The sequence below is a fragment of the Emys orbicularis genome, chromosome 3 (genome assembly GCF_028017835.1).
Source record: "Emys orbicularis isolate rEmyOrb1 chromosome 3, rEmyOrb1.hap1, whole genome shotgun sequence".
NCBI classification, from domain to species: Eukaryota; Metazoa; Chordata; order Testudines; family Emydidae; genus Emys; species Emys orbicularis.
Window position 1 is genome coordinate 186,037,558 of NC_088685.1, and position 14,318 is coordinate 186,051,875.

General features: G+C 38.7%; 1 protein-coding gene across 24 annotated transcripts in view; it reads left to right on the forward strand.

The window, feature by feature from the left end:
- Nucleotides 1-2,038: 2,038 nt before the first annotated feature.
- NRXN1 (neurexin 1) overlaps nucleotides 2,039-14,318 on the forward strand; it is a 1,214,702-nt gene continuing 1,202,422 nt past the window's right edge. For all 24 annotated transcript variants that reach the window (XM_065401764.1, XM_065401747.1, XM_065401749.1 and 21 more), the window contains exon 1: nucleotides 2,039-2,777. In XM_065401764.1, coding sequence (XP_065257836.1) covers nucleotides 2,039-2,777 — 739 coding nt within the window. The remainder of the gene's footprint in view (nucleotides 2,778-14,318) is intronic.

Here is a 14,318-nt window from a genome sequence, read left to right on the forward strand (position 1 = left end):
ACATCGTTGAAGTTGAGAAGAGGCAAACAAAATGTAAGGGGGGGGGGCACTTAGCGGCTCAGCACACGCCGGGCGCGTGGGGCTGTGGGGTGTGAGCGCCCCGGGGAAGGGTCCGCTTGGGCAGCTTTGTGCTCCGGGGCCACACACCCAAAAGCCATGGGGAAGGCTCAGCACGGGCTGTAGAGCCGAAATTCCCTCTGCCTGGCGGCTGCCGGCTCACAACTAGAATGGAGGAGGGCGGGGGAGGAGGGGTGCTCATTGGCGAGCCCTTAAAGCTGAGGGGGCGATTAGCAAATACGCATCTGCCGGGAAACATATAAATAGGAGTTGGGGAGCGGAGAAATATGGGGGACACTTCTTTTAACGCTCCTGAAATGCTTTGGCTTGAGAAAGCTCTTCGGAGGAACAGCCTGGATTGTGGCAAATACATTGTTTATTTTTTTTAAAATGGGGGGGGGAGGTGTCCCTCTTAAATAGGGATAATTGGGCATCTATGCAAAATATTGTACCCTAGCCCAGAAGGATTAAACACCTGATATTAGCTGAAATGTGATGTGCATAATGTCAACAGCATAGCTGATGCCATTCGGATTTTTCCCTGCCGTAACAGATAATTTTAGCAGCAAAAGAGGTCAGATGGCAGAGAAAAATATAGTTTGAAATTTTCAGAACACCTTCTAAGAAACCATTATAATTCTGCCTCACCCTGTGAAAATAATGCCATATAAATTCAAACCAGCTGACCCCTGCAGGGTGTTTGATCCACTTTACATGTTCTTAAACATACTGGAAATAATCAGAACCAGGCTAGGTGGCATGGTGTGCATTAATATTGCTCTATAGTGTCACAGATGCAGATAGTCTATTAAATGAATTAAGTTAAAGGGAAACTCAGGTATCAATAAGAATAATTAATGCCTTTTAACAGCCCTTTCATTTTGAGCATAAGAAGTCCCACAAAAATGAAATCTGGTACCAAAAGGTTTCAATGTTTGAAACAGTAAGTAGCAATCTTTATACAGTCAGTAGCAAAAAAAAAGCTTATTTAGCATAAGGTTTAGGTTTAGTATAACAAGATATAAATTCTCAGTACCTCCAAATGTATTTACAAGTTTCTTTTCCCTACTTTAAACAATGGTTCAAGTTAAGCATAAACTCAGATAAATTATTAGTCATGTGATTTAAATGTTTGTAGGATATAATTTGATATTGGTTTGTTTTAATTCTTTGCAGATTAAAAAAACCACAAAAACCTTGGAACATAGTTTTGGCCTTGTACAGGAGAACAGAAGAGAAGCTGTCATGCTTTGCATGTCAAGTAGCTACTGAGCTGCTTGACAGCTTCTGGATTCCAGCTCCACTGGGAATGAGGCAGCACAGGAAACCATGAGCAATGAGTCCTGTGGTCTGCTTCTGCTGCTATAACACCATGGCAGGCAGTCCATGATCCAACAGGAGGATCTGTCCTAGGAAGGCAGCTCTGGAATTGGTAATTTATTCCCTGAGAAAGGAGAGGAAAAACCCTTGGGAAAATACAGTTGGTGGATAACATGTAAAAAGAAGTCCACACACATTGGGATACTGATGCATTCTTGCTGGGTTTGTGGATCCACTTGGAGAAGGGTTTTTTGACATTTTTCCCCCCACTCCAAAGTTGGTAATGTGGGTTTTTGGTAAAATTTCTGCTGACTCATACATCCCTAGACACCTCTTGAGAAACCACGTTGATAAGTGAGTAAGCCTATTGGTGTCTTCTTTTTTGCTGAAGATCTCTTGCAGTTCAGCCAAGATTGACCACCCAACACGTGGGTCATCCTTTGTAGGGGATCCCAGCTTACACGTGCATCTTGGGCACTCACAACCTGGGCCTCTCATACTAGGGAGGCATTTACATTAACCACAGTGTAAAGGGGAAATAAGAGTGAGTCAACTGTCTAGTGTGAGAAGTGACTGGAAAGATTTTACCCTGTCTGCTCCAGCCCCCCCACCACCTCTCCCCCCTCCACGCCCCCCTCTCCCCCACCCAACCCCACGAAGCATGGGGGCTGTGCTCCTCAAGCGTGGGGGCTGTCTCCTGCTGTGGCTGGCCCTGCTGCTGAGCTGCTGGGCTGAGCTTGGCAGTGGTCTGGAGTTCCCAGGGGCTGAGGGCCAATGGACCCGCTTTCCCAAGTGGAATGCCTGCTGTGAGAGTGAAATGAGCTTCAATATGAAGACACGCAGCTCCAGTGGGTTGGTCCTCTATTTTGACGATGAGGGGTTCTGTGACTTCCTGGAGCTGATCTTGACCCAAGGGGGGAGGCTTCAGCTCAGCTTCTCTATCTTCTGTGCTGAGCCTGCCACCCTGCTGACTGACACACCTGTCAGTGACAACCTCTGGCACACAGTGGTCATCCGCCGCCATTTTAAGAACACGACACTGCTCATTGACCAGACCGAGGCAAAGTGGGTGGAAGTGAAGTCCAAGCGGCGTGACATGACTGTCTTCAGTGGCCTCTTCTTGGGTGGGCTCCCGCCCGAGCTGCGCTCAGCAACCCTGAAACTGACGCTTTCCTCGGTGAAGGACCGGGAGCCCTTCAAGGGCTGGATAACTGATGTCAGGGTCAACTATACGCAGGCCTCACCTGTGGAGAGTCAGGAGGTGCGGCTGGATGATGAGCAGAGCCGCCTGTGCGCCAGGGATGATGTTTGCCTCAACGGTGGCATCTGCTCGGTGCTCAATGACCAGGCTGTCTGCGACTGCTCACAAACCGGCTTTCGGGGGAAGGACTGCAGTGAAGGTAAGACTTCACTTTAGCTTGACCTACCAACCACTCCCTTAATGGAGGGGAAAGGTAGCAGATAAAGACTGCATGGTGTTTCTTCCGTAAGAGTGAATCTCTCTCTCTCGTCTGTACTTTCCCCCTCCCCACCTCATCCCTGACCCCTCTGTTATATCTCAACCCTCCCTCGATCATCCTTCAAGTGTTTCTGTGACAGAATATGGTGTGATTATTTTCTCCAAAGTTGGGAGAGAGGAAAGTGTAATCTGGGATTCTTTTTGAGCCAGGGTGTAATCTGGGGTTCTCCTTCATGGTAAACTAGGGTTGTTCCTGTTGATGGTGACCTGGGGTTATTTGTGGTGTGAGAGGGAGTAATATGGGGTATTCATGGTGGGGGGAAGGGGAAAGGGCAATCGGAGTTTACTCTTAAAAAGTGGGTAATGTAGAATTATACTTCGGTAGGGACCTTATTTGATTTTTGGTGGGTATAGCGGAGAAATTATCTGGGTTTAATTTTTGTTGGGGGTAGGGGAGGCCTGGATTTATTCATTCTCCATACTGGTATACTACATGCTTGAAGTAAAATCAGTGATTTATTTGTGAAATTCCTTAATTGATGAGAAAAGTTAAACAAGAGACTTATAGTTTCACACCAAGGGGAATGGCATAGTATTGTAATATGTTTAGCAATTCTAATGCCAGTCATGTAGACAGAGGGTAACAAGGGAAGTGGAAAATATTTACCCCACAGCTGGGAAATGATTGAATATTTATAACCAGTAAGAGAGCTAAGAAAAGGAGATGTTCCCTGGTTTCTCGCCTACAAATAAATCACTGAGGAAATGAGACTCATCTTCAGTGTCCATTATTATTGGGGATTTTGAAGCAATGTGAATATGTTTATTTTGCAAACATATCTAGAGCTTTTTAACAATACATTATTCTTAATTTTGCTAGTTCATGTGCAACTACTTTGCAGCTATGTAAAATGACACAGAATTTTTGTGTGTGTATCTAGAACAGAATTTAGGGGTATGTGAATGAGAATTATGAAAAATTATAGAATATATTAAAGGACATAATAAAACTTCATATCAAAATTTGAATGTAAAACATAAAAAGAAGGTAAAATAGGCATTATGTATCCCAAATGAAGGTGGTCATTGAGCAGTTGCATGACATTTATGGCTGAGTAATTTGCCTTTATCATTTCTATCAAATTTCACTTACCATAGAAAAGAAGAAAGCGTTATTTGTGGGTGATCTTTATTATATAACACCTTTTGTTCTTAGTGTCAATACTTATACATACAGTCATTCTGCATCCTGTTTACTTTGTCAGCTGTTTATCTCTGCTCTGCCATTTGTTTGGGGAAAAAATCAAGTCTTTTTACATTTGTAAATATCATTACAATGAAAGAACAATAAAGGATAGTTTCACAGTTTAACAAACTTGTACCTTCACTAGCACATAATTCAAGACACTGTAGGATGAGAACATCTTCTATACTGATCTAAATAATGTTCATATTTTTTTTGTATGTGGTACCAGATACCACTAGGCATGTATGAAATATTGAGGTTTCCTTGTTTCTGTAAATTAGGTCCTGTTATAAATCATGCAGAAAATGATCAAGTATTACAGTTTGGTTACTGCAACAATGGCAATTATAGATTGTTATAAGATTAATACATGAGAATACTCTATAAAAACAAATTATTTGGGCACACATTGCTCTTAACACCTCAAAGCAGTTTATTGAAATATTAATATAGATAAAACAATTACATGTAAAATCAACAGAAAGTGAAAAATCTCTTCTTTAAGTTAGGGAAGTAAAATGAAATAATGGCAGGTATTTTTAAAGGCAAACCATATTACTCTATTAATATTAGAAACAAATAAAAAACAATATATATTGCAAAATGTCTGATTAACACATATAATAGGAAACTATGTAGTAAATAGCATTTTGGAGCCCACCATTTGGGTGAAATCGTGGCCCCATTGAGGCCAATGGGAGTTCTGCCATTGACTTCAAAGGGGCTAGTATTTTACACATGTTTTGTAACCTCTAAGAAGCCTTATAAAATACACTTCTACCCCGATATAACGTGACCCTATATAACACAAATTCGGATATAACGCAGTAAAGCAGCGCTCCGGGGGGGGGGGGGGGGGGGCTGCGCACTCCAATGGATCAAAGCAAGTTCGATATAACACGGTTTCACCTATAACGTGGTAAGTTTTTTTGGCTCCCGAGGACAGCGTTATATCGGGGTTGAGGGGTACTCAGAAGAAATATAATTTTAGCATAATACATATGTGCTCAGTACTGAATAATTATATAGGACCAAATCCTGCTTCCATTGAAATAAAGGGCCAAATTCTCATTTACATCAGTGGGACAGGACTGGGCTTATCATTTTTATTTGTTAATTAACCACTCAGAAGCAAACCTGTCAGCTTTTGAGGAAGGAAATAGTGGCTGTTTGTATCCACTTTCAAAGATTTGAACTACTATGTAATTACCTTGTTTTTCTTATGAGAACTTAGATGGCACAGAAAATGGAGAGGGATAAGGTGATACCATTGTGCCATCAAATCCCTGCTATTGATCTTTACATTCTTTATTATCATGACAATTATATCAATAACTTATTCTATTACCCAATAACTTTATTAAGGGTCAGAGCTGGCATTTCTTGTGCATATGAGTTTCCCAGTGGGGTACTCTAGGAATGCAGAACTGGTACTTGGAATGGAGTGATCTAGATGGATATTTTTACTTCTGTTTTATATTTTCATGTTTATTTGACTAGAGATAGTACACCCTCTTCTCACCTCCTTTGGCCTTACTCTTTTATCTGAAACTGTAACCAAACCAGTTCAGCTGCATTTTTTTTCCTGAGAAGGAAAAAAGTTCAGTAAATTTATTTTTCATTATTTTTCATTTTGTATACCTCTGCACCTTTGTATTCTGGCTCAGGCCAGAGTTATATAATACAATGAGATATTTCTAGGCCATAGGAAAACAATAGTAACAGCTCTTTCAAAATTTCCATCCCTATTTTGCAGATTTGAGAGGTCTGGATAATTGCAATAATGATACCAACCCTGCAGTCCTTAGGATGGGATTTTCAATAGTACTTATGAGGTCTAAGAACTTTAAGAAAAAACTATTGACTTTGAATAGGTCAATTGGGAGTTAAGTGCCTAAATACCTTTGAAGATCTGGGCATTAGGCACTTTTGAAAATCCCATTTCTTAGTCTTTATTGAGGCAAAACTCCCATATAAGTACCAAATTCCACAAAGCCTTATTTATGTGAGAAATCTTTAGTCAAATAAGTATTCCCATTGGGTTTGACTTCTCTAGCCCTTGCTGGTGTAGATCAGGAGTAGCTTCATTTAAGTCAATTGAGTTACACCAGTTTGTAAGTGAGAGGAAAATTAGATACATTGGATTCAATTGAATTACTTGCTTGAGTAAAGATTACTCATGGGAGTCAAGGTTACAGACTTAAGACCCCCATCAGTAAGAGTTTTTGGACAAGTCAGAACAAAAGGACAGGCATTTTGCCTGAGTATAGACAGTATTGAGCCCAAGGGTTAGAAAGGCATTCAAACTTCCAGACATTTATCTGAACGGACCCAATCCTCCATACTTTTTAAAGTTGGCCCAATATTATCTGTAACCCCCAGTTTTAGCTTTAAAAACTTTGTGGCATGTTATTCCACATGTTTATTAATATTTTCAATATGGATTAGCTTTCTTATAGTGCTTTATCATAATTAGTAATATTTATGGCACTACACTCAAATAAAAAAAATACTATTGTGGAGCTCTTCGTCATGCCCCCAAATACTGCAAAGCTTCCAAAATGAAAACATGGAGTCAGTAGTGCCATAAGTGTACATGACATTAATTTTTGCTTTTATTGCATTTCTTATGCATTACACTGAAAATATGAGCTTGGGATATAATTTGCTACTGATATAGGCAAGGGAAATTTTATTTTACCTCATTGAAGTGGCTTGACACAAAGAACAATGTGCAAAATTAGATAAAAAACTTTATCTGAGGCATATGACTCAGGGTAAAAAATATTATAATGATGATACCAGTTTTCAAAGGCATTTCTGAGAACTATGAGAGGACTCTATTCAATACTAACAGTATGCAGTTTTGCATCGAGAAAAATTGGTGCATTTTAGTTCTGGGATTGGGGAAAACTATTCATCAGAAAGACTGGTCTTTAATATCTGGTTTTTGGTAAAGTGAATTAGGATCCTGGACAGCTACAGAGGAAAGAGAATTTATGTTCAAGAACTTTCATCTCATCCTTCCTATTTTGCTCCTTATTTTGGAAATTCATAACCTAGAATAAGAAAGCTTTTAAAAATATTGAATTAGTCAATCAAAACAGGAATTTTATTTAAATATATATGCAAAGCTAGAACAGTCCAATGTATCATTTAGTTCAGTATTCTGTCTCTGACAGTAGCCACTCCCAGATGCTAGTGAAGAAGGATGAAATAAAACAAACACATAATGCACCTAAATACTTTGCATTGGCAGAAATTTCCTGGTGACCTCAGGAAATGTTTATGCCCTTAAACTTTTTTAGTTATTTAATTACTAATGTAATCTTCATATATATGTCTTATTCTTTTTTTGAATATTGCTAATACTTTTGTCTCAGTCATATCCTGATGTGGTGAGTTCCAAACATAATTATTCTTTGGATTAAAACTTATTTTCTTTTAATATTCATTTTTAATTTTGACTGTCCTCTTGGTCTTCTGTTAAGGGAAAGAATAATTAATAATCATGTAGCCATTCATAGGAAGGGACATCCTCATGATTAGATCTTCAGCAGTTGATTCCAGCTGTGGATTGTCATCTGTGGAGGTGATTTTTCAGTGATTCAAGCCCATATGGCTCAAACTAGCCAACCTTTGGATTTTTTTGTTTATATTTGCAGTCTGTGTTTATATTTGTTTCTCCTTATTGGCCTGTTTTTAAAGTAATCTACTATTCCAAGTAATCTACTATTTTGAAAACCCTCATGTTCTAATTTCACTCCTGTCATGCCTTACTTTTGAGCATAATATAAAAAACATGTTGGTATTAATAATCCTTGCAAGGTGCATGTTTGCCAGCAAAGCTGTTCCATAGTCTTATGAGAGCCTTCAGTTTTACATTGGAGGGAATCATTGCCACCTTTGTTGCATCCTGCTTGAACTCTTAGGTAATATTATGGTCTCTGAAAAACACAGCATACAACCATAACATTTACCACGGGGAAAATTTTCCTCTTGGATCTACACTTCAGATCCCTTATCTTCAGTTTGCATCTCTGTTACATAAACTGTACTTGTTCCACCTGTGGAATCCCCATCACTGTCAATGGCTACCAGGGTGTTCTGCGTGTGAGATGAGTGCAGCATGTGCTACAGAGATCCACAGCTGACTGAGTTAAGGATAGCTTTATAGGAAGCTAGGAATTTACTTTAAATCAAAACTTGTTAATATTTTAAAATAGTTTCTTTTTTATAATTACAATAAAAACATTTTAACAAAATAAACATTTAGGAAAATAGTCCCAGAACCCCTTTTAATTAGAATTGAAAGCAGTGGATCCTTTACACTCAGTAGTATGAAAATAGAACTATTATGATACCATTTTAAGCTAGGATTTTGCATGTTTTTGTAAATGCAATTTGATGCATTAGTTTGTTTGCCAGGACTTTACATAGTAAGATATTGATTTCAGTGTGTTCCTCATGTAACATCTCAGCAATTCAAATATTGTGTCATTGGTTATGAGAAACTGACAGGCTGTTTTATATCATCTTGTAAGAGGGTTGCTTGTTGCACATTGCTAATCGTGGCATTGTAATTCTTTCAATGGACCCCTTACTGTACAGCATAAATCTTAGTACCCCAAAATCAATATTTTTTACATAGTGGGGCAGATGTTCCCATCTGTTCCAATCCCCAGTGCATGTGATATTTCACTCGAGAGTCCATATTGCAAACCAATGGAGAAGTAAGATTCTTGAAGAATATGACAAGAAGTTTCACTCCTATTGGCTTTTATCTAGGAGCTTTTATTAGACTGGTTATTCAGAAGTCCCCAGTTATATATTAAATTAGTGTAATTGTCAACATATGTAACAACTGCTGATTAAAAATAGCTGTTGTGATGTCATTAAAGGCTAACTTTAGTATTTGGTACATTCAGGTCTGTTAGCTTATTTTTGTATATATAACAAAAGTGCCTGGTAATAACTTTAAAATAAAGGTGCTGATCCAGCAACCATTGAAATCAATGGGAGTATCTGAACTGACTACAATGGCAGTTGGATCAGGGCCCTGTAAACTTTGAATATGTTGTCTTTTAAAAAGTGAGCTGTTATTTACTAGGAACACATAAAACATTCCAGGGTGTAGAAAAGCATTTTCTCTCTTTTGCTACATTCTAACCGAAAATTGTATAAACTGATTTATGAAATTTAATTTTACTGGATTGTGAAGGGTATACTGAGAATTTGTGTGCAAAATTGAAGCTGAGGGCTAATTAAGATGATTGAGTTATAATCCTTTCAGAAATGGGGTTTATGGTAGAAATGTGACAGACCCATACATTTTCTGCTACTGCCAGTGCCACCATAGTAAAGAAAAAACTGCTAGAAAGAATCCAGTATATCTCCCCCCCCCCCTTAAAACATTTAGATGTTATTTTTTTATTTATTACCCTGAACTGGAAGCTAAGTTTTAATATTACCCCTTGAATAAAATAGTTTTGGTTTTTCTCACCAAGTTTGACCCTTTCTCCACTGACTCCCTCCCTGTGCTCCATTCATGGGATCTCAGAGCAATATGCAGCATTCAAACTTGCAGAAGTTTAAGTTCAGTTTTGTCAGGCTAGAAAGCAGTACTTTTTGGTGAGTTTAAATTAATGTCTGAACCATTCTCTTGGCCGTAGATGTATCCATTATAACCAACATGCACAAAAAGTCAGTAGCTAATATGAGTGTAGAAGGGTGGAGCACAAGATTTTGAGCCAGCCTTGGTATTGTATAGTACTGGGCAAGCCGCATCATCTCTTTGGTTTTAATTTTCCCATCTGTAAGATAAGGCTAACGATACCTAACTATCCACCTCACAGGAGCATTGAGGATTTTCTGCCTGATCCTCAGCCTTTGAAGGATTAGACCTTATACACCTCTACCTCGATATAACACTGTCCTCGGGAGGCAAAAAATCTTACCGTGTTATAGGTGAAACCGCGTTATATTGAACTTGCTTTGATCAGCCGGAGTGCGCAGCCCTGCCCCCCCCCCCCCCCCCGAGCACTGCTTTACCGCGTTATATCCAAATTTGTGTTATATTGGGTCGCGTTATATTGGGGTAGAGGTGTATTATTAAACCCCCTCTGTGAAATCAAAGGTTTGCAGCTCACTCTAACATCCTGCAACATTTTCATTCCACACAGCCAGCTCTCATCAGTTTGCTCTGCAGTTGCTCCCCATCCCCATTATCTGTATTAAACTCACCACCCAGCATGTTGCTCCTCTACTATGCATAGCATCTCTTCCACTAGGTGGGCTGGAATATGTGGAATACTAGATGTGAGCTAATAGGCAAGGGAGAGCCAGGTAGCAGTTGGCCAATCTGGTTTTCCTCACTTCTGTTACACTCCCCATCTGCCACCCTCTCCAAAATTACTGTGCTCTAGGCCTGCCCTGTGCATCAATGAGGACCTAATAGTCAGTGTTAGAGCACAGAGGAGAACCCAGGTTCCCAGTGGTACATTTATAACATACTCTCTATGCTATGCTCCTTTGTTTTGTATGGTGAAATTTCATTCTCTTTGGCCCTGATACTGCCACAGGATCTGCTAGCATGGAACTCTGTACCCATATAGAGATCCATTGATTTCAGTGGGTCTCCACACAGGGATCCATGCTAGGGGATCCTAATGTAGAATCAGAAACTTTATTAGTGATTAACAGTTGGAATTAAAAAAAAATAACTTTTAGTGTCTATTAATTTTTTGACTCCTATTACTGTTTATCAACAACTTTTATTTAGCTAGATCCTTCCCATTCATGTATTATTGTACTGTACAGTTAACCATGAGAGAGCCATCAATCAATCAGTAGTAAACATACACAGAGAAATCCTTGCGTTCTTGAGTTACACCAAATATATTCAGCTAATCTAGTTTGGCTTGCAAGAAGGTGATAAGCTGGCATTTTACGATAAAGAGAGGTTTAGATACTAGTGTTTTTGATCACTGTGATTCTCCTATGTTACTTTAGCCATGCCTTGAACTTTGAGCCTTTGAGTTAGACTCCAGTAAGCAGTGAATTCAGTAGTCCTGGTAGATAGTCGATAGGGTGCAATCCTGAAAGGAGCTGAGAGCCCTCAACTTCCATTAAAGTCAATTTGAAGTTCCATTGACTCATGTTTAGAATTGTGGCAAACCCAGTAACCTGTTGATTCTCAACATAATATTCAACTGGGGACACAAAAGGAGAGGAGTTTGGGGTGAAATAAATAAACTGCTGATTCTGACTGTAGTTGTAATATTCATCTGGAAACTCTATAGAGAGAAGGTCTTTTCATAGATTCAAGTATTTTAAAACATTAATATTATTTAAAAAACATGCTTACAAACCATTGCATAAACTGAAAAGTTGTGTGAGTAATTTTGTTTTAAATTTAAGGTACTCAATAATTTATTGGAAAACGGGTGTTTTACCAGAAGTGAGATTTTTATATTGGTGATAATACAGGTATAATTTGATACGGACTTGTATTGAATGGAAGCAACATGGCCATTGTTGCCCACCATCGATTGTGAATTGTGAATGCTTAAGTATGTTATGCTGGAACTCAAATCAGACCTGTGCTTACTCTGTGGCCCATTGCATGAGATTTATAATGAGAAGCACTACCCTGTTGATTTTTACCTCATTTTACTTAAAAGCATAGAAGCTAGATTCCTATTATTCTTCTAAAGTCTCTCTGTAGTTAAGAGTACATGTACAGCCATTAAGGAAATGTTTTACATTACACTATATAACTGGAGATATATACAGCAGTTCCAAAGTTTCAGAATAACTTCTTAATTTCGGATGCATCTTAACCTCTGCCTTGCTCTTTGTCTTATGTGTTTTAAGTGTTTATAAAAAATGACATTTATTTAGCAGAAATCTCCTTGAATATTTTCATTCTTAAAAAATTAAAATATAGCAAGGCAAGCATACTGTATGTTCCACAAAAATAGGGATAAACTTTGCAACTCAGGGATCTTACAAACAAATACATCAGTCCTAAGTACTTATTATCAGCTATATCCTGCAAATCTTTATTTAAGTGTGTAGAGATAATCAGATGAATCAGGGATGTCTAAAAAAATCTGGCATGTCTCGCACCCCCAGAAAGGGCATCTCGCACCCCTAGGGGTGCGTGCACCCCAGGTTAAGAACCACTGATCTAGAGTGTTCTCAGTGGTACCAGATGACAGAACAAGGAGTAATGGCCTCAAGTTGCAGTGGGAGAGGTTTAGGTTGGATATTAGGAAAAACTTTTTCACTAGGAGGGTGGTGAAGCACTGAAATGGGTTACCTAGGCAGGTGGTGGAATCTCCTTCCTTTGAGGTTTTTAAGGTCAGGCTTGACGAAGCCCTGGCTGGGATGATTTAGTTGGGGATTAGTCCTGCTCTGAGCAGGTGGTTGGACTAGATGACTTCCTGAGGTCCCTTTCAACCCTGATATTCTTTGATTCTATGAAAACAAAAGAAAAAACACTAAAATTGGTTAGCATAAAGGTATAGCTTTAATTTAAAAGCACAAAAGTAAAGAAATTCAGAATTAAAATTCAGACTTAGGGCCAAATTCCATGTGTGTGATTGATATGCACTGATAGCAGTGTGTTAGCTGTCCTAAGGGCAGAATTTGTCCCTTTGGGTTTAACACATGCTAATATGCCAAGTACTGAAGAGATCTGTAAGCAGTAGGTGATGCTTTATATGTCACAATTAGAGATGGAGCCAAACTGCAAAGTTTGCATATGGTACTGAGATTTTACCATGATAGAAGTTGTTTTGATCTGGGATTTTGATTTAGGCCTACCATTGTTTGCAACACCTGAGCATATGAAGGCAGACTAAGGACAGAGTTAAAGGCCCCATTTCAGAGCATTTCTCAACCTCTTTGCACTCCAATTTGTCCACCTGGAAACTGGAAACAGTAATACTTACCTATCTCTCAGAGGCCCAGTCCTTCAATTCTTGCACACCCTAAACTGTCATGACTTCAAATACATTTGGGGTTATGCAGGGAATGCAGGAATAGGACTCCAGGGTGTTATGAGGATTAATTAGTTAATATTTGTGAAGCACTTTGAAGATGAAAAGTGCTTTAGAAATGCTAAGTATTATTATCAATATTAATAAAACAGTTCTAAAACTCTTTGCTTTTGAAGGTTTGCTATATTCAACAGCCTTTGCCAGCCAATTAATGGAGTGAAATCACTGTGCCTGATACTTCTCTCCCATCAATGTAAATCAGGATTAATACCCCTGAAGTTAATAGAGCTAAATCATTGAAAATGGGTCTGAGATCAGAATTAGGCCCACAGATATTGGATGAAATTGTGCCTGCTACCTCTGGTCATAAAGAACAGTGTTACAATTGTGTAACTATTAAAGCACTCAAAAATGATTGGGAAGTCCAAATAGGATTAACCTTGCCCACTACTACGTGATATTACCCTCTGATCCTTGTTGGGAGATTTTCCTTTCTCGTCCAGATGCACAGCAACATGTTAGTAGTTCAAAAATGAATGGCAAGAAGCTTTCCTGCCTTGATTCACACACATATGTTATCTATAATTACTTATTCCACCCTTTAATTTGCCTGTATTTGTGCAGGCATAACACAAAGTGACAATGCAATTTTCCATTGAAAATTACAAAAGAATGACTAAAAGAATCACGTACTTTAACCCCCGCCCTCGCCCTTCTGCAAATATGTACTAGGCTGTACTAAAATACCTGCCCTTTGAAACAAGCATGTCTATTTTTTTCATCAGTGCATTTGAACTGATTTTCATGCTCCTTTTGCTGTTTTCAGATATCCATTTGCTGTATAGTTTTTAAAACCTAGCCCAATATGGCCAGTTAAATTCTTTCTCTAAATACAAACAACCTGACTGTTGCAAAGCTAATTATATATAACAAAAAAAACCCCCTCTATTTAAAAACATAATTGAGGTTCCAAAGTCAAGCATGTCAGAATTAAGGTTGCTTGTGCAATCTTAATTGAGCCCTCTTGTGCGTAAGTATTGTGATACAATCTTTAATTACATGGTCACATACTATTTTTTCTACAGGGCCCCTGCTTCATTCAGTGCAGGATGGATGGTGCTCACTTCGAGGCAATGAATTTAATGAGTCAATATTTTGTTTTCTCCTCTATTCATTGTGTTTCCCCACAATGTATTTGCTACACACTATTCACACACTTCTCTGAAGTCAG